The sequence below is a fragment of the Drosophila ananassae genome, chromosome 2L (genome assembly GCF_017639315.1).
Source record: "Drosophila ananassae strain 14024-0371.13 chromosome 2L, ASM1763931v2, whole genome shotgun sequence".
In the NCBI taxonomy this organism is placed as follows: Eukaryota; Metazoa; Arthropoda; class Insecta; order Diptera; family Drosophilidae; genus Drosophila; species Drosophila ananassae.
The window spans coordinates 16,413,434-16,434,548 of record NC_057927.1 but is presented as its reverse complement, the minus strand read 5'-3'; the positions used below and the strand labels follow the sequence as shown (position 1 = coordinate 16,434,548).

The window sequence follows — 21,115 nt, the reverse complement described above, 5'->3', positions numbered from 1 at the left end:
TTCCGATGTTCGAGAATCTTTATAAGGCCCAGTCTGGTAAGAAATTGTGTTCAGTTTGAATTTAATCAGCGTTCTGTGCAGTTGCTCGGCAGTCAATAATTTAGCCAGTGAGTGTGAATTGAAATATTGTATTCTGGCATATCTATGCAAATATTTTCAATTGAGTTTATTACACTCTTCAATTAACAAAAGAATACTTGCTGTATTTTGTGGTGTGACATCTTTTAAAGAAATTTATTTATTTACTATTGAAAATATTTTTGTTGTTGCCTGTGGCCTATGAGGTGTAAGTTCTACGGGTTCGTTTACTGATAGTGAGCTGAAAATTTAAAAATAGTAAATACAATTGATAAGAAAATATATATTTATGTTTTTTTGTCACCTAAAGCTGCATTATAGTGTTATCAGGTGGAAAGGTTTTCTTATCTTTTAAAACAGCAGCTCAAATTGAAAGAAAATATTACCTATTAAAGTTTTTGAGAATAGTCTTATGTGTATAATGCAAAAAATTTCGAAAATATATAAGAAGGAACGAGCATTTTTTATGAAAATAGAAAATAAATTGTAAAATTATAAACTTGCAGCAAAAAAAATTTTCAGTTCGAATTTTTATTCTAAGGTTTAAAAAAAAATGGCTAAAATAATGTAAAAAATTTTCAGATATTTTGTAATTTAAAGTTCAATTTTAACGACTTTTCCTCGTTTTAAGCGTAAGCTTTCGGGAGAGAGCTTAACTAAAGCCTGCGTTCAAGCGACAATACCGCTCAACCATAGGTCTACAGGTGGCACTTTGATTTCTTTACTTTTACGGTCATCCTCGGATTACAGGTGCAATGTAAATTAAAGGGAGTGCCTTATTGGCTAGATCCATATTTGTTAGGCGTACGCCTGAATGAAATATCAATTTATTGACTAAGTTGGCGCACCTTCACCGGAATCCCCTTTAAACAGCGCCTCTGTGCCATTGTCGCTCTCTTGGGGAGCTTTTGCTCATTTCGATTTTGGCGGGCGCTCAAATCTTGTTCATGAAAGTTTCAAAAATCTCTCTAAAAGTCATAAAATGGATTTGCAATACTCAAAAAAGACGCCAATAAGAGGCCAGAATGGAAAATTCAAGTAAAATTTAGTGATTTAACGAAACACTTTGCTTTCGCGTAAAGTTTTTCACGTTTTTATTCAGATTTGGCTTGGAGAGAAAAGTTCTCCGAGAGCGGAAAGAGTTGTCAGGTATCTGGTTTTCTCGATATTTCATTGTTTGTAATCGGTATCTGGCACAATGGTCGGATGCGGCCCGTTCTATTAGCTACCCGCCAAATTGTTTTCAACCTGAACGCAACGTGTGCGGTGCACGGCCCTCCGACTCGGATTATATTTCGCGAATTCCACCACCAAAAACCAATCAAGTTCGGCAATAAAAAAATTGTAAACAAATACCAGGATACACCGACTAATAAACGACTAAGAGAACTAATTTTGAAATCAGCAAGTGTATTATAGTGGAACGGTAGCGGAATTATGAAAGAATTGGGTGAATAAAAGCGACGAAAAGCACTCGGCAAACGAACTGTAAATACGCGTTATCGTCCGCATCTACCGCGCTCAACAGGCAACAGCTGATTAACACACCTTCCGTGCGTTTATTTCGCACTGTTTTAGTTTCCCTAGGTTCGTTTCCCCTATTTTTATGAAAAAAAAACCCAAAAAAAATAAACAAATAGATTAAAAAAAATCCAACTGGCAGAGAAGAGGACCATAAAAAGGCGCACAATAGTAGACTTTGGATTTATGGATTTCTGTGGTGTCCTTGCAAACAAGTGTCGCCTCTGGCAGCAGCAGATTGTTATTGTTGTTTTTTGTGATTACCGTTGTTGTCATTGATGTTATTGTTGTTGTTGTTGTTATTGTTGGTGTGGCAGTCATTATCCCTAATGCCTGTGATGAGAACATGGATGTACATCTGTGTGCGTGAGTGTATGTGTTTGTGTGTTCCTGGGAATCAAGCATTCAGGCTGCGGCTTTAAAGGCCATTTAAAGGACCTCCTAAGGAGTGTATGTTTTATTAAACGTGTGGTATTTTCAAACTGTAATCAGAAAGTAGTTTATTAGGTTGTAAGGAATGAAAAAGGACTTCAGGAACAAAACACAATCTTAAGGAAAAGTGTTTTCTGGAAAAAGAAATAAAACTATAGTTTCGTATAGATTTAATTATTATATCATATCTTTTACTTTCTGTATTTATTATTCTGGGCCCCAATAAATTGAATTTATATGTCCACATTTAAAGAGCCCTCAACCCTTCAAAAATTGTTATATCCCCAACTCGCATTTCAAGAGCTCACAGCGCTCCTCATCTGCCACTTGGCAGTACCAACAGGATTTTGTTTTTGACTTTTATAAAATAAATACACATTCCAAAAGTTGAAAAAAGCTAGCGTGAAAGCGAGATGGCGAGAAGTGCAACCAAATCCATAGCGACACTTGAGTGGCAGCATCACAAAACAAATATCCACCAACACTCGCACAAATACAAGGCACTTTGGCAACACCTGACCTGCCTCCTGCCTTCTGCCTTTCCTCTGCCTGCCTACCCCATTCGGGGGGGCCGTCAGGAGTCCTCCTTTCCTCACTCGGCCGGCTGTCTAGTAGCTGTCCATCAAGTTTGCCTTAATTTAATTAAGCGCTCAATGTCCTTACTGGCACAGACACACACGGACACACCGACGACAACATTAATACACAGTGCAAAATGAGACCAATGCCCCAAATTTTAAAAGTATAATTATGTTTTATCTTACTTAAGTTTGAATTAATATTTTTGTCAGTATCATTTATTTAAATGGCTTCAAAATATAACTGTTATAGATCTAGTTTTTCTCGCAGTGTCGAAACACAAGGCAACGCTTGATTTGTTGCTGCCTTTTTTCACTCTTGACTGCATCAGACACTCACGCGCACATGCACGCAGAGGGCGAGTGAGTGGCCAACACTTACACACTCACAGGCCCAGACTACAACCGCAAAAGCCACAGGCCATTTTGGCATGAAGGATATTACAAAACTCACACACACACAGATATTCAGACATACATATGGGCTGTGGACCATGTACCATGCTGGTGAGCCCCGAAGGTGTCTTGTAGGCAAGGTTACTGAGAGATGGCAAATTTTTATAGTGGGATCCTGTGCCTGCACCGACCCCCTTCTTAACCCAGTCCAGGCCTGGAAGCAACAATAACATGGCGGCCACCTGCTGCGGCTGCACTTAAGTCCATTCTACGGGTTTTTGTCTGTCTGTTTATTAAAATACTTTTCTCTATCAAAGCACAGTAAAAAATAGTACTACTTTTTAAACTAAACCCTTTTAAATACATAGAAGAAATATTTAATATTAAACCTTAAATCGATAAAATATAATTTTTGTATTTAATTAATTATGAACTGAAGCCACTTATTATTTAACGTGCACTCTTGTCTTCCTTTCGTGTGCCGCCCGAGGCCTGTCTTTCTGACTTGCTGACTGACTGCCTTGTAAATTTTTAATCAACTTGTACGTTACCCTTGTTTTGCTTTTCCAAAACTTTACTTTAGCATGAGCCCTCCCTGTAGTAGGTCGTTTATTTTTCCCTCTTAAATCTTCTTTGAAATAATTGAAAAAACAATACAAGTTAAAAAACAAAAATATTCGACACTTTTTATTATTCATAAAAGTTTTGTTTGTCAATTGTGGCTTTTTCGTGGCTTCATAAATATTTATTCTTTTTCCTTATACCGATGACCGATTTGCATGGAAATGACGCGAATTATAATTTGTTTTCCTGCCGTCTTATTTGCATTTTCCAAGTATATATTTTTTATTCGAGTCGTATTCGATTGTATTGTGGAACTATTCATATTGTAAGCTTGCAGAATATATATTCCCGGCGGCTTGTCTGCGAATTATTTCGCATTTCTGGATTCTCTTGCTGGTTACATTTCCGCTTTTGGAATGGAGAATTCCACCGCTCTCTTTTATTTTCAATTCCATTCTCATTTTCTCCACCTCTTGGTGGCACTCATGGGGTATGGTAATTTTTGCAAGCGAAAGCCAGCCACATAGTATCTGGGGGTCAACTGGGGGGCCGTTTGGGGGCAGAGGTACGGTCAGCTAATGAACTCGAGAACTGTCTATGCGGGTCGGGGTCTGATTAGGGATGGTCAGTAAGGGTCAACAAAATGGAATATAAATTCCATAAAATACTTGCTAAAGCTCTTATTTTTTATTCGTATTTTAATATATAGTATAATTATATATATACTGTTATTAAAGTCACGCAGCCATCTCTCATGATGATAAAAAATGTACGAGCAAAAGGTTTGGGCTTCGGCTTTGGCTCAACTGACAGACGTTAATTTGAGCTTGGAAATAATAATGATAATGACGATGATGACGGTGTTATTTTTGTGTTGTTTGTTGCCATACAGCCAAGGCATTGACTTTTAGCACGTGCTGTGCGCATATTTATGTAAGCCACTGTTTGTTGTTTTGGGTTTCGTGTATTTTTTCCGCACCCCCACGGGTAATGGGAGGAAGGCATTGTAAAACTGTCAATTTCAATTTGAGCCCTGAAGAGAGGCCGACAAAAATTGACTTAATTCTATTTTCTGGTTGCTACACTTTCAGACCAAACGCCGCAAAGAGAGGGGCCAACTACAGTAAGAGAGTGCTAAATAGTTTCAATTTGCGACAAACGGGGCATAAAGATGAACAGCGATGAGGTACAAATGATCAAAAAGACCTGGGAAATCCCCGTGGCAACACCCACAGACTCCGGAGCGGCGATACTGATGCTATTTTTCACCCGCTATCCGTCCACCTTGGATAAGTTCCCCTTCCGCGATGTTCCATTGGAGGAACTACCCGTGAGTTCAATACTTGGATTTTCTTTTTAAAAATTTATAATTAATAAAAAAATTATATTTTAAGGGCAATGCCCGTTTCAGGGCACATGCCGGCAGGATTATTCGAGTCTTTGACGAGTCCATCCAGTTGCTGGGACAGGATGGCGATCAGGAGAAGCTGGACGAGATCTGGACCAAGGTGGCCGTCAGTCATATACCGCGTGCCATTTCAAAGGAGTCTTATAATGTGAGAATTCTAGTTTATTTTATTGCCAGGAGTGCCATAAATTCTTTATTATTTTTCAGCAACTGAAAGAGGTTATCCTGGAGGTCCTTACCGCCGCCTGCAGTTTGAACGAGAGTCAAGCGGCTACGTGGGCCAAATTGGTGGACCACGTCTACGGCATTATGTTCAAGGCCATTGACGAGGACGGCAACGCCAAGTAGAGGAGGGAATTTTAGGTGGCACCTGCGGATGCAACGGATGCAACTGATGCAACATGCAACACATGCACAGCTTATGTAGTTCTAAGTAATTGATAAATGTTAGCTATTCTCGTTTTGTAATAATGAATGCGAATGTCCAAAACAAAGATACACTGGAAACTTTTTTCTGCGTAGAGCTATTCACATATACAAGCGCACACACCAAACACACACGCACACACCACACACACCCGCACTTGCATTGCTCTGTAAAGCTTTAACCCATTGTCAGCCTTAAGCACTTGATAACAAAGAAATAAATGAAATCAGCCAGAAAAACAATGCTTATGAATAAAATTCAGTTTGGATTAAAGTGAGTTCATTTTCAGTTTTTATTTAAGCAGCTTTGTGTAATAAATCCTGGTACTCTTTCAATGCTCTGCATTTATCAAATTTTCACTTACCCTTTTATGCTTAAAATCCCCACAAACAATTACAATTACAATAATTGCTTACTCACACGTAAATGGGACAACTGAAAAAGCATTTAAGCGCACTCGAAAACCATTTCCGCTCTATGCTTTTTTCCCCATTTCAGCCTTCTCTGTAGCTCTTGCCAAAAGTTTCCCGTTGGCCAAACAATTGCAAACATCACTCAGCCACTGTTCCGTCAGTTGTTCGTAAAACGATATTAATTTTCATGCATTTTAAAACACATGAATGCAGTGGAAGGAGGGGAAGACCTGCAGGCGTTTTAGCCGAAATGCGTGCTCCGGAAAACAATGTGCGGCACATGAGCGACGCGGTCATGATGACATTGCGTATACGCCACGGAGCCCGCGCGAGTGCTGGCAAATGAAAAAGCGCTTAGCGAAATGTGTGGAGTTCTGGCAATCATAAAATTAAGCACGGCCCTAGGAAGGGTAGGATATGTATGGGCTTGGTAAAATTATATTAAAAAGAGTTTTAAGGAAGAATCTCTAAAGAGAGTCTTTAAATCTTTCTGAAGAATCTCGAGAATTAGTAAGTTAATTAAAAGACCTTGTTAGGAAAGCTAGCATAAATATCTTACAGGTCTGCTTATTGGGGGGCGTTTCTTGAAAAGAATCAAATAACCAATTGTCTCCGTTTCCAGATAACAGCGGCACCGACCCAACAGACCCAACTCTGTTATGTGCGGCACTGTTATCTTATCACCTAACATCGAACGTTGTTGAGTCTCGCGTTGGTGAAATGCTCCACAAAAAACGTCTTCGACGAGCTTTTCAATAGTTTGGGCCAATAATGCAGAACAAAAAATAACAAAGTGAGCAGTTTACCAAAGCGACCGCCAATTTCAGTTCAATTCCGGCAACGCGCGTACAACGCGGCACCGATGCGGGCGTTAAATTCTTTTTTGACGGAAAATAAATCAGCCGCATATACTCGACGATATTTTGATATTTTCGTCGCTGTCTTTGAATGCAAAAAGTATTTTTTTCCCACGTCGGTGTGATTGTGATTTGTGGTTTCTGATTTGTATAAACTAACGTCGAAGTTTTGTGATTGCATCAGCAATAAATGTGGATATATTGAAAAGATTCAAAGCATTCAAAGTTCCGACAACTAAATATATGAATAAATTCCCAAATTAAAGAGGCAAGAAATAGTTGAAATCCCAAAGACTGCACAGAATTTGTGAACAGAAATCTATGCCGTTCGAAATAATTTCCCGCACAAAAGCAAAGGTGAGCCATGCCAGATAGTAGGATTTTCTTCTTTGAAGCCTGCTACAGGCATTCCGGGCATTCATCGTCAACTCTTTTAAGCTCTTACCCAACCTGTTTGCCTTGTCTGCTGCTCCACTGGATTAAACACGCCCTCAAGCAATATATTTCATGCAAATTCACTTTGGAACCATCGTCCCCTTGCGCCTTATGATGATAAAAGCAAATGATTGCAAAACAGCATTTTGCCCCAGGGCAAATATCGCAGAGTTCTTTCCATCTATTTGCAAAATTAAAATAAAATATCTTTGTGGAAATTCCCATCGGGTTCAGGGACTAGACAAAGTGACTTGGCTGTGGGGAAGGGTTAAAAGGCACAGGATGACATTGTGGCTTCAAGCTGGCACACAATTCTCTCATACGCCCCATTCTGTTATTATTGAATTTGCATAAATCATCGGGATGGAATCTTGTTCTTTTCTTATACTTTGATGATTTAGTTTTTACAGCCAAAGTTTCGAAAACTTTAAAGGCATATTTTTTCCAGTTTACAAGCCAAATCTGATAAACTAAGTTCTTACATAAATGTCAGCTTCGGCTTTGTTTTGACCCCAACTTGCAAATTAAATTCCCCGGCAAGGCGTAAACATCAATTATCCAGCTTTCGCTTGCAGTCCTCCTTTCACTGAATTTCTGCCCTTTTAAAGTTGACTTTTCTAGCATGTTTAGCATAGAATTTGTGGAGTATTTGCCAGCATCCTCGTTCTGCATGCTGCAAAGTAGGCAGCACTTAGTAAGCCAAACACTACACTGCGTATACGTAATACTGCCGTCGGCACCAGTGAATATATGGGCACACCCTGTTATTGGCTTTACGGCAGGATAATATATGCTTTCATTAATCAATTTGTAAACTAATACGCAAACAAATATGAACAAGTTTTTGGCGAAAAGGCTTGGCCTGTATTTTTAACCCGTTTAAAGTTTCGCAATTTATGAAATGGTTTTCCTTGCCAACTTGCCCCACATTGTGGCAAGTTTTGAAATTGTTTAGACGATTTGGTTTGAGAAGGGAAGTTCTTAAAGCTGATTATGTTGGACAATGAAAATGCACAGGGTTTGAATGGCAAAGACATGCTCTGGTTGTTTTGCTGAAACGCGCACACTTTATGGCGCCAGAAATATAGGATTCTCTATGGTAGTGAGATACTATTTTTAGTGGCTTTAAGTTGTCCCCAATCCGTGTCTCTTAAACATGAACAAAATTAATTAAATCGGTTTAAGCCCAGATTTAATTATTTCGTTCATTAACCGCCTGTGGGCGGAAACTGTAGCAGTAACCAGTTCGCTGCAATTTAACACTCGTGTCATAAATGCCACCGCATGGCCACTCTGCGGCATGCCAGGATGTTTATACAGGACTCTGGGCCACCAAAGCCCCGGTCCTGGTGATTTACAATTTAAACTTAATTTATAGGGCACGTCTAGACATTAAAACACGTGTCGGTGCCAAAGGGTTACACGATTAAGGAATGAAAATATCTTTATTGCTAATTGGCTCCAGAGGAGCGGGAAAATGTATTTGTTTTAATGACAGTAGATATTATTAATCCTTTTTCACGCAAATTTATTTGTTTTAATGACAGGAGATATTATTAATCCGTTGTCACGCATGTTTATTTTTATTCTTGTCCTATTTTTTCTAAGAAATACGCACGCATTAAAAAATCTTAAATTATAAAATCCCTTTGGATTTGTTATAATTATCTTATGACAAATGATAATTTAAGTTTCATGCAAATGTCAGAGATCTAAAATCGATTTATACTTCAAGCCAACTGGCAAGGCTATAGAGGTATTATTGAAATTTTGTTGGCGACCAATGACTCTACGGATTCGCTTTTACCTCTCGTGTCCAATATCGTGTACAAACTATCTGTTTATTATGGACTTTTCCGTAATCTTATCGAAGGGGACGGGCAGACGGCTGGAAAGCAGCTTGATTGCACATTAAAAATAAACAAATTTCTAAAAATAGACAAAAAGCCAAATCGCAGACGGTTTGTCTTCCGACTTGCCGGCACCGTAAGCAGTTCACTTCCATTCCGATCGGCGGGTGTGTGTTTGCCAAAGGTCATATATTCGATACACATACTGATATTGTACATAAATTCTCTCAAGTAGCCGGGATTGAAGTGGGACACATAATGAAGTGTTTTCACTCGTGGGGTGAGCTAATATTGATTTATATATTTGTGTTTATTACCATTGAACAATTGGGGATATAAATAGAAATTGCGGTTTGATAAGTGACCGACTGGCAGGGTGAGTAAGGGTATATGGAAGGGAAATTTTATTGGAACATATATAATATTTATCAAGTAAAAATAAACGTATAAGGGTTTCAATAATCTAATCATTAAAATAAAAGTATAATTGTTAGTTTATTTTTCCATTTTGGAATAGTGGAATATTTTAGGTGAATGCCATTCAAATTTTAGAATTTGTTATTGTTTAGCTATCTTGATAGCTTGGTTTTTCTTTACTTACTTACTTACTAAACTATAATTAGAAAAACCCGGTAAGCAACAGCTACAGTACCCATGCAAAAAACTGAAAATCACATTGAATTAGATTTGTTTGCTTTACACGCCGAGTGCCTGATAAAACAGGCAGGGAGGAGCATAACTGCGAGTTCGACAAATACTCCAGTACAGCCATGGACATGGACATGCTTCCATGTGTGCCTGAGTGCGGGGCTTAATATGGTCGATGGGCTTACGGCCAGGCTTCGGGCCAAAAACAAAAACAAAGCCAAAGCCAATGGCGAAATCAAAATCTCCGGACATGATTGATTCGGCCGGCGTTTTGTAGCTTTCGGTCGACCGGTGCGATCTTAATCAGTCAGTGCTCGCTAAAAATAAAAATAAACTGACATTCGGCAAGACGACTGGGCCAGTTAACGAATTTGATAAGGGCCTCCGAATGATGTCCATGCCAATTTGTAAATAAATTTATTTGATTTTTACGTTCGCAGCGCTGAAAAGGTTTGTTTTGTTTCTATTTCCAGACCCTCTATCAATGCAAATAGTGTGCTTCAGTATGATTGATGTTGGCACTTTTTCGGTTCGCCCACCGTCATTGCGGTTCGCAAATGAAATTAGCCTTCTTCGCCTCGAATCGCCTCCGATACCGCGGCTTGATGGCAGGCACATGACCCACACTGAGTTTTGATATCTCCCTGCCATTTGGCATTCCATTTTCTGTTTTGTCACGGTTCCTGTGATGAATTCATATTAATTGCCGACAGCTCCGATTGCCCACAAATGTTGGATTGCTGTGTTTTTATGTGTTCGGCAATGCGGCTTCCCCGCTCCATCATCATCATAGGGTGGGTCGTTAGATCGGGACTTTCTGCGCACACTGCGTATACGCAATCTCAAATTTAGCCTACCCACGACGCTTTATCGGAAACACGATAAAGTGAATTATCTGGCGTTGATAGAATTCGGTAAACGAAAATAGTTTACCGATCGGTGGTATGAAAAGTATATCCGGAATGTCTGTACTCGGTAGGGTAATAATCAAATCGACATCGTAAATACCTTTGGTTTGAATGAAATATTATATATACTACATTTCTACCCTTTACATGTAATACATAAAATAAATATGCCTACTTTAGATATATCTTAAAGGTTATTAAATCTTTCTAAAGAACCAAAAGTCCAAAGTTTATCCCATCGATTTCTTTTCTAACTGAAAGAACGCTCTGCGATACAAAACAATCACAAGTTTAAAGCTTGTCCCCGATTAGATAAGAAATCCCTACCGACTAACTAGGGCTGGCCATTATTTTTATATACTTTTTGCTTTTTCCCGGCTAGTTTTGAAGACGTTTTAAAAGATTGTAGCCACGAATATTTGTTATGACGCCAAAAATTGAAAGGTGTTCGAATGAGAGATTTTCACGGAATATTACACCGAACAGCCTTCGTTTTGAGCCATCTTATCAGGGGCCGTATGCAATCCACAACAATTCTATGGAAATTGCCGCAAACAACAGGTACCATGTTCATTATCTACTGCAGTAACGTCGGGGAAAATCGAACAAATTATTGGCCATCAGTAGCCATGACTCACTGTGGGGCCCAAAAGCATATCGTAAAACCCATTCACCCGCAATGCTTGTCAAAAAAATGTTGTTATGGTGCGGAATCGTAAATAAAAAGGTATATGATTAATACCCATACCTAGGAAGGTTCTGCAGTTAAAGGTTCGGTTTACTTTGGAGCGTGTGTGCATCTATAGAACTGCAATGGCATCGAAGATAAAGGTGTCTTTCGCTATCAATACTAAAAAAGGTGATAGCTGCAGGGGAAATAAATAAATTTATGGCTGAGGGTCAGATTTTTATTGTTTCGGATTTTTAAGAGTCGATAAAAACGGAAATTGATTATTAATTGGTTTTCAAAAATAATTTATAGAGTGTACAGCTTAAGTATGTAGGATTTCGTTTCGCTCTGCCATTTTGATTCCTACTCCTAATTTGCATGCAAGTGTCAGTTTCACATTAAAGTACTTAGCACTCGAACCGTTTCTCAGAAATGCACTTCAGCGCCAAAGGCAACCCATTAAAACTTGAATGAATTATGTGTTCACAAAGTGCGAGGAAACTGCTAATGACTTCAATCACATGATTCACACCAACAGGAACCGCAGGAGTCGAGCGCGGAGGGAGTCTCAACGAAAAGCCAGCCCAGAGCCAGAACATGTTGCGGCCAAACTTCGGTCCAATTATGCGAGCAATCAAAGCAACTTAATTACTCAGCGGTTGTCACAAGAGTCCTTCGGAGAGGCAGATTGGTAGCGATGCAAAGGATCTGGAGGTACGGCGGCCCTAGGCACAGAGCAACGACTATGCAAATTAGCCAGGCCAAAGCCCAGCACAGGCAATTTGTCCTTCAAAATGGCAGAGCAGCCCAGAGTTGCGAATCACTCGATTTGATTGGAGCGCAATTGCCGAGAGCTGATGTAAACAATACCCAAATGAGCAGACAACACCTGGCCCTAATGCTACTGACTCTCCTGGTTGTTCTGCCTCTGGGCCCCAAAGGATGTGAGGCCACTTGCCGGGAGGAGTCGGCCAGGGAGTGCGAGGCTATTTGCGATGCGAGTGGCAGGAACTGCTCGATTCGGGCTCTCGTCCTATTGCCAGACGACAACATGTACCAGGCCTCTTTGCCACGAGTCCTACCCATCCTAAAAGTGGCTGAGCAACAGATCCGAGCCAAGGCTCTGATACCGCCCCATATCGATTTCGAGTGGTTGGCCCACGACACCAAATGCGACGCCTCTTTGGGAGTCATCAAGGCTATGGATGGGATCATCAAGCAGTGCGCCCAGGTGATCTTCGGACCCGTCTGCGATTACTCTCTAGGTAAGTGGCATTATTGGCTCTATTGGGATCTTTTTTTAAAGTAAAATTTAAACACTTAAATTTCCTAGAATACTATAAAAATATATTGTATTTAGAAAGAAATATATAAGTATTTTTCGTAGAATAATAAAAGAGAAAAAAAAAGTGGAACCAAGCCAAGAAAAATAAAAAACACTTCATGTTTATGGTCACAAAAATGGCAAAATGAAAAATTGAACACATAGTAAAAAAATACAAAGAAATGCAAATTTCTGTGAAATTTTCCTTGAATAGAGCTTCAATCTTTAAGCTTGAATGTATAAACTGGTAAAGATAAGTCCTTTGGTACATAGATATATTGGAGGTTGAAAGTACATAGAGTCCTGAAACTGAATTAATTTCTTTTAAACCATTTATTTCTTTACCAGCTGCTGTTAGCCGTATCACAAAGTATTTCAACAGCCAGGGTACGCCCCTGATCTCAGTGGGCGGGTCCACCTACGACTTTGAACAGAAGAAGACCGACTGCGACGATGAGTTCTATATGTTGCTGCGCACGGGCATGATTAGTTTCGAGACCATATCCGAGCTGACCATAAACGTGATGAAGCGGTAAGAGTGTTATCCTTCCGATATCCATAATCCCTGCCAAAAAAACAAGCATCGTTGCAGACACAATTGGTCCCATTCCATCTTCTACTACGAACGTGACGGGCAACGAAGTGTCGCCGGAATGCACACCTGCTTCCTCATGATGAAATCATTAGGAAAACAAATGCGCAACGAGAACATGACATTTGCCCAATTTCCCCTGGAGCCCAACTTGACAAATCGCACGGAGGAAATGCGGCGAGAAATTGGCAATAAGCATGCAAGTGAGTGTCCATTCCATAGCCAAGATTTTTAGCCACTGTTAACACGGGCCAAGAAGGGGAAACTCTGTTAACAGTTTCACCAACATTTTAGCCGTGACAGAAACCCGCAAAGAAAGTGCAGTGAGCGTATAAAACTTTTCTGTTACAGCTTTTGTAGTGGTCAACACTGCGTATACTTAATGACTACGAATGGGTAAAAATTTTGAAGTAAAAATAAAAGTTTTATGCGTAATAATTAAAATTACATGAAACTCTTAGTTAAATATATTGGATAGCATTAAAAAAAAGAGGGATTTAGGATTCTTTTCAAGTCTGTACGTTTCTTTTATATATTAAAATGGCAAAAATGAATTATTTAAATAGTTTTTTAAAAACTCATCATCTATCTAATATTTATGGGTCATATAATATAAAAAAATATATAACTCTAGTCAATCGCAATATCCATTAAACATAAACAACCACCTCTCGTAAACTTGAAAAACATAAACAAACCCGTTCCCCATCCTTTGAACGTCCCGCAAAAGCTTTATGCTTATGCCACGTGCAGCTTGCCACATCAGCTGGTTGGTGGCCATAAATGCCGGTTGCACACAGATTCGAATGCTTCGACATCGAAAAAAGAACGAAGACACAAATTGAGTCGGGACATGGCGAAAAGGCGCCAGAAGCCGGTGATAAACCGTCAAGTGAACAACAGCAAAAGCGAGTGTAGCCGGAAACGGAAATCGGCCGTTTAAGTGAGAGTGTGTTATAAACTTGACTAAACTAATGGAAATTATAGTGAAAAGTGAAAGCAATGATTGATGGATTTATAGAACAATACAAATCAAAATACAGTGAAAAACGTAAAAGAAATTGTACTTATATGAATAATTTGAGCCGTGTGGCACGGATAACGTTGGCCTGCTTGACAAGCCAAAGCTGCGTTATTTGATAAATGATCGAGAACTGTGTGGACAACAAGGGGATAAAGCCTGCAGATGGAATTTTCCAATTTGAAAGTTGACTGCAGTCCCTTTTAAGTTCTAGCATGGGTGGCATCTTAAGAAAAATGCCTTTTATATAATTTAATAAAAATTAAAAAAAGTGTGACAAAATTTGAAGACATTATTTTTAAGAAAAACAAAAAAATATTAGGGAAAAATATATTTTCTGTAAAATTTTAAGCAAAAACTTGGAACAAAAGTTGGCTCCTTTGGCTCATTGTCATGCAGGGAAAGTCTCCCCTTTTGGCGGCTCTTGGCTGCCAATTCAAAGCGCTTCCTTCTTGGCACTTGCCACATGTCCGTGGACATTCCAGCAGCTGCTGCCAAGATATATGCAAGCCAAGTGCCAGTGCCACCAACAATTAAAATGTTTCTCCGTTCTTGACTTGCCCCCGAACATGTGGCGTTTTTGCGCCAGTGGTAGCCACGGAGAATACACAAGTATTTACCAAAAAAGAGCGCACAATTCTCGCAAGTCCTAAATCATCAGACATTAAACCGTTCATAAATCAAACTATATAGTGTTTCCTTGTTGTGCAACTCTCCATTGGACTATGAAACTCTACAAATTCAAGAGCCCTAAGGAACGGGGATCCCAGGTTTTTATTGTTAATGCATCACAACAAGAGCCATTTAACCAACTAAGTTTGAAAAGGCGAAGCCATAAATTTGCGTATGTTGGTAGTTAATCTAAACGTAATTTGATAGTTTCTAGCCAACTTTTGTAATCTTTGTGCCATTTTGACTATCCTTTAATAGGAACCATCCAGCAACAGAAATTATAAAGAGAACATTCCAGTTTTAAACAGACAGATGGGGTTTTCGTAGATTTCGGTTATTTATTCATATGAAGGAAATGAAAACATCGTGGCAGTGTATCCTTGGCAGAGGATTGCATTGGCATGCAGAGGGAAAAATTTGATTGCCATTCCCGAAGCGGGGGAATCAAAAGCGCCACCATCTCAAGGTGCCCAATGGAAATCAGAACGGCGATGGAGATGGGGCTTTGCCGAGAAACAAACATGCAAATGAGGCTCTAGAACTGCGATTCCTCTGCACGTGGGTGTGTGAGCCCGCCTTCCTGCCTGGCTGCCCGGCTGACTGGCTGCTAAGTGCATTTGCAATTAGCCATCATACAAGCGAACCAGCTCCATTGGCAGGAAGAGCCAAATCAAATTAGAAAACAATAGATATGAAATGGAATCCCGGTAAATATCCCATCGATTCAATCAGAAAAGTAATTACCATTTGGAAAATAATCAAACAACTTGTCTCTGTCAAGCTGCAGTAATTAAAGTTGGCCAATGCTCAAACTTTTTACCAACGAACCAATTGTTCCACCAGTTTTTCACAAATTTTACATTCGACTTTTTCCGCCTTGCCACTGGATTAAAAACTTTATGCTGATATTGCAGGTTGTTGTTAACCAATACCCACATGCCAGGCACTCTGCCGCAAAAAGTAAAGTACTACATATGTGGCTAACCAGCACACCCACACACACAGCAAGGTTTTCACACCCATTTAGCCAACTAACGTGTTGACTGCAGCAGGACTAAAAGCCAAAACCTGTTAACATAAACAGTTGAACGCCACTGGCATACTAAATGAATGGCATACTTAGAAAGGGGAATATGGATTTGCTTATTCTGGGAACTAAACTTCCTGGTGGGACAACTTTTGCCGACTTATGACACCAACTTTGGCCAAGTTGTCAGCGAGGAAGCCTAGAAAAACAATTAGTCAAGAAAAACTTTGCCCGCGGGAAGGGAATGGGATTGAAACCATTCTGGTGTGGAAGGCACATCTGCTAAATGCTAAATAATTTTTTTTTAATTGTGAAAAATGAATGAGATTCTTTAAGAAAAAAGGCTAAGATAAGAAGTGTCTAAATATGTACATATATTTCTTATAAAAAGTTTCTCTTGCGTTACAATATTATGTTACAATATTCCGAAGTAGACTAGTATTCAAATTTTCCTATAATACCTTAATTTAACCGCAAGTCGTCCGTTGGGAAAACCTAGAGCAATTCATAGTAAATAGCGTAAGCCGCTTATTGGCAACTGAGATACTCAAGTGAAAAAATGCTCTAAAAGACACCTAAAAAAAGAAGAGAAGCGAAAAAGTAAGTCGAAAAAAAGTTACGAAAAACGTAAAACAAATGTTGAACATGTAGCACATCCTGCAGGGAAGGGATGAAAAAACGAGACTTTGTCCCTGCACTTGGCAGACATTCTTATGCCTTCTGTGGTAGCGATAAGGGTAATGTGCCATGCAGAATCCGAAGCACTTCCTGAGCAGATTGTGAGCAATGCTCTCGTACCTAAGCCGACATGTTTGTCATTTGCGTAACGCCCAAGCCAAGGCTAAAATAACGAAAAATCACTTAATCTGCATAAAAAAATGGCAACAATAAACTGTTGCATACTTTCCGGCCACAATGCAAACGAGTAATGAAGGCCCGATGGTTTTTTATATTTTATGAGGGTACTTAGTGAAGAAGTAAAAGAACAAGTTTCATTACATAAATGATATCTTTAGTAATTAAAAAGATTTCTTTAACCAAAATCCTTTTAAAGTTTTAGTCAAATACTTTGAATACAAGTTACGGTATAGTGAGAACTTCAAATCCCACTCTTTATAGAAATACTATTCCACTTTTATTCACACAAATTGGAAAATTTTCAAAGCTTAAGCTTGAAACTATTTTCCATCGATATTCGCAAATTCCTCGTTAGGCGATTCTGCATCATCTGCCTTGCATACAAAGAAGGACTATGGAAAATCGTTTGCGAAATGCTTCGGAGACATTAAATAAATAAATTTTTGCAGTTGCCGGGTCTTTGAATGCAATTTTTGTTGTTCCTCCCTCGGCTTGCCATAAATACCAATCTGAGCCAGAGGCAAAGAAATCCATAAAAGAAACTCAAGACAAAAAACAATTTCAGCCATTTGGAACAGAACCAAATGTGGAAGAAAAATGCAGTTTCTGTTTATTATAAAATAATATATATTGGAAAAAGTTAAAGTTTTCATCTGTATAATGAATTTCGCATGTTGCCCATGAATGTTCCCGTTTAACCAGGAAAAGCCATTAAAATCTGGAAAAATCTGCAATTCAATGCAAAGTCATACCAAACCCCGAAACATTTAACTTCTGCAATGGCCGTAATGTCTTTAATAAATTTCGGTTACTGCTGCCTCGGTCAGATAGCAGAGGAACCCGAAAATCAACCGAAACTTTAGTGTTATGACTGCAGCGGGTATTTGTTTATTGTTGACATTCTTGGCCAGTAACTTTACGTTTCTCTTTATTGGACTTTAAAAAAAAAAAATGCATTCTGCAGCACTATGGCAGCGCATCATTTTTATTTTCATATTCAGAGATTTGTAATGTAATACCAAGGCTTAGTAATTTTTCATGAAGTGCACGACCCCAATAAATAAATCAAAAGGGATGTGGCAACAATAGTAAATGGTGCATACGATGTAATTCATTTAGCATCAGCTGTGAAAACAAAAAAAAACATGGGAGGAAAAAACATTAAGAGCTGTCTGCTAATGCGACAAGAGTAAACACATTTCCGCCAGGATACCGCCCTGGATGTGCTCTTTTGACAAATGAAAATTGCTCATAGCTGAAAAACAAACATCAAATAAAACAAAGAAAATAAAAGAACGAGTTGCGGGGCACGTTAAGCGAATATTCAGTTTGCCCGCTGTGTAATTTGTTGATTGTTGGCTTTCGAGATTACGCATACGCCCCATTGGTTTTAAAATCGAATCAAAAAATCGAGAAAACGTGACTACAATAATAAAATAGCTATGGATTCCTATGATAACTGGAAACCCTTCATTTTGGGCTAATGAACCTTCCGGAAGTGTTCAATTAGGGCACCAATTATTTACTAAGGTGCCTTGGTCCACTAAAGTGTCTTCATCCATGCCATCACTTTCATTAGCCAAATGCTCCATATTTTTTTCCTTGTTCCTGTGTCACTTGGCAAATATGAAAATTGCTATTCTGGCCATGCAATTAAGTAAAATAACAAGCTTTCAATTTTAGGTCCTTGCTACCCGAGCCTCCCTTCCCTCAGCCGCTTGTTAACCCTATTTAGTTTCCGTTTCGTTTGCTCTTTTTGTTTTGTTTACCGGCTTTGCGCTTTTCACCATGCATTGTCTCTACGTAAATGTATTGGGTTATTGGGTTATTGGGTTGAGACATTGGGTTAGCGTAAAAGTAGGCAAAAGCGGCGTAGGGGGGCGTGGCCATGGCTGGGCAGGTCGGTCATGCATGAAAAAACGTGGGCACAACTTGACGTTAGCCGTAAAAGGTTTTTCGCCGGGATTGTGTTTGCCTGGGTTGGGTCAAAAATTAGTTGAGTTAGTAAATGGTTCGCCACAAGAAAAGGCAACATGGAATCGTAAAAAGAGTTTTAAAAAATTGGGCCATTATTTTACTCATACATTTTCCATTTAATGGGGTAATAGAGTGGGGAATTTATCAGTTTCCACTTATTTCAATTACCATTAAATTTTTTACACAGAATCCTTGGCTAAAAATGTCCAGTTTACAGCCTTAAGTGATTGAAAAGTAATCGAGTACATTTTCCGTCGTATATAATTCATGATTCATACACTTTCTCCCTCAATTACTTACTTTTCAAGAGCTTCTTTCTTTTCTCCCATCTCTGGAAAACTGAATGCAAATTATTTTTTAATTGCCTTGCCGGCCGCAAGATGTCTTACCACTTTCCGTGGCCTTCGCCTCGGCACCCTCCAGTTTCTGGCGAAGCCGTTGAATTTCATGGGCACTCCATTACTCGGCCAAGCCAAACTCAATTTACATGCCAGACATGCCGCTTTACTTTTTAACTTTAACTCTTAAATCCACGACCGTAAGGATGAATTTGTTCAACAATCATATTGTTTATAAATAGCAACGGCAGACAGTTATCGCCGCCGCGAGACTTTTGACTATAACCCGGCTTTAGCCAGTCTGAGTCTGGCCACGGAGTTGATTCTGCGGCTTGTTGTGAGCGTGCGAAATTTATATGCCACTTAAATGCATTTTTCTGCTCAAAGTGCCATGAAATGCGTTGCATTTCCGCTTCCATTCTTCGTAGCTTCGTGGCTGCTCGCTTTTATTTACTTGGCTTTGGCGTCAGCTTGCAGTCCCCAGCAGCGAGGAGAAGTCAAGAGGCACAAACACACTGGCAGTCGGCCACAAGGATACCACGCGGATACTTGCCACATGCAAACGGGGGAATCTCGCCTTGCCCCTGCAAGTATGCAATAAAATTGCCCTCCCAGTAATTTATTATTTCGGGGGCCACTTTTCCGAATCCCTCCTTTGTTTGCCCATTAGTCAGCAGTCTGGTTAAGCTCAACTTAAATTCTTAAGCGCTCCAGAAAGTGGTCTTCGCTAAGCACCTTTTTGCTCAGCACACTTCACACTCTCCCAGCTCTTTTCCATTTATTTTTAATGCATTTCGTAGAACAATGGGACAGTTTTGTGATAACTTTCACACAGATTTTCCCACCATTTCCCGTGTCAATTTTATGTTTCCCATTTTTTTACACCGGTCCTGCTGCTGTCAGCGTATGCTAAGCTGTCGCCTGTCAGTTGGCGGAAAATTGTATTTTCGTGTCCACGTAATGCAGCGTGGAAAATCGCAGTCACAAAATGCTAAAAATTCCAACACCAAATTTACATAAAAAATCAAAGAATTTATCCTTAAATTTGAAACAATCATACCATCAAATAAAGCTCTTTCCCATGAATCGAAACTGAATGTGTTTGTTAAAACTTTGCTTGCTCTTAACCAAAAACTTTTTCAAAACGAAAAAAAAAGAAAAAAATATAAAAGAATCTTTAAGGAATGCTGAGCACTCAACTAATTGTGTTTGCCAGCACTTTGCTGACTGGAAATGGGATTAAATCCAACAAATATTTACTGGAAATTTGCAAGTTGAACCAAGTTTATTGACAGCTTCATTTTCATACTTAATTTATTTCTCACTTTATGTTACTTTTCTACTTTTCCCATTACAGCCGCCTGCCCATTGCAGTTGGCTGTTGGCAGTTGGCAAATTTGTTCCAACTGATTTGTCATTTTGTAGCAAATTAAACGTTAAGGTGGCAACTGTTAGATAAAAATCCCCGCCCACACGGCATCATGGGGATGGGGCTAAATGCAAAAAGTTTTATTTTAATGCATACAATTAGCGCCGTTGAGTGAAAAGCCGTGTTCACAGCTGAATATCCGCTTAAATCCAGCGCCAAGTTTAAACTGAATTTACGGTTTTAATTTTTAGCTAGTTTCGTGACAGGAGTGGCTAATCTAGTCCATTTCCCAGTGGTATGTATCTCAATAAAATACACACAATCTTTTAAATATATTTCGCAACGAAAAACCAGTCGCACTTATGATTTACATTGTGCCCCGCTAGACTGCAGTGTTGGGGCCACAATAAAAGTTGTTACATGCAAGTCTGGAAGCACACTGTAAACCTCATTAACTGGCAACACAATAGACCACAATGCAGCTTGTTACCACACTCCTTCTAGACCGCGTCCTGCAAACATAACCCTTCATCACCCACCGCCCCACTGGCAGAGCCTTTCGTGTAAACAGTCCAGTATGTAGGTATGCAAATTAGTTTGCTAGACCCAAGCCGCAGTTCTAATAATTTTTTATGAGACATAATTAAATTCAAATTATACCTTTGTGCCACGGATATGTTTATTATCCTGCCTGCAAGCCACTGATAACACTTAAATAATGATATTTGTGATTTTAGGGGCAAAAGAGCAAG

General features: G+C 39.3%; 2 protein-coding genes and 1 long non-coding RNA gene across 4 annotated transcripts in view; 2 read left to right on the top strand and 1 right to left on the bottom strand.

The window, feature by feature from the left end:
- Nucleotides 1-15: 15 nt before the first annotated feature.
- LOC6499266 (globin CTT-VI) lies at nucleotides 16-5,681 on the top strand. Of its 2 annotated transcripts, none has more exons than XM_014910505.3 (4): nucleotides 16-107; nucleotides 4,661-4,899; nucleotides 4,964-5,125; nucleotides 5,185-5,681. In XM_014910505.3, exons 2-4 carry the CDS (start codon nucleotides 4,741-4,743, stop codon nucleotides 5,323-5,325), a joined length of 462 nt encoding a protein of 153 aa, XP_014765991.1. In that variant the 5' UTR covers nucleotides 16-107; nucleotides 4,661-4,740; the 3' UTR covers nucleotides 5,326-5,681. The 2 variants fall into 2 exon arrangements, with proteins under 2 accessions (XP_014765991.1, XP_001954991.1); XM_001954955.4 differs by lacking the exon at nucleotides 16-107 and adding an exon at nucleotides 1,267-1,665.
- Nucleotides 48-1,105, bottom strand: LOC123257000. The gene is made up of 2 exons (XR_006506893.1): nucleotides 927-1,105; nucleotides 48-319 (listed from the first exon to the last, which is right to left on the bottom strand). It is a non-coding gene; the product is annotated as an uncharacterized LOC123257000 (long non-coding RNA).
- A 939-nt stretch (nucleotides 5,682-6,620) lies between the features above and the next one.
- The window catches only part of LOC6499268 (atrial natriuretic peptide receptor 1), a 37,998-nt gene continuing 23,503 nt past the window's right edge, over nucleotides 6,621-21,115 (top strand). Inside the window, exons 1-4 of the mRNA XM_014910507.3 lie at nucleotides 6,621-7,031; nucleotides 11,724-12,450; nucleotides 12,858-13,041; nucleotides 13,102-13,304. Of these exons, the coding sequence (XP_014765993.1) occupies nucleotides 6,996-7,031; nucleotides 11,724-12,450; nucleotides 12,858-13,041; nucleotides 13,102-13,304 (1,150 nt within the window). The 5' untranslated portion in view covers nucleotides 6,621-6,995. The remainder of the gene's footprint in view (nucleotides 7,032-11,723; nucleotides 12,451-12,857; nucleotides 13,042-13,101; nucleotides 13,305-21,115) is intronic.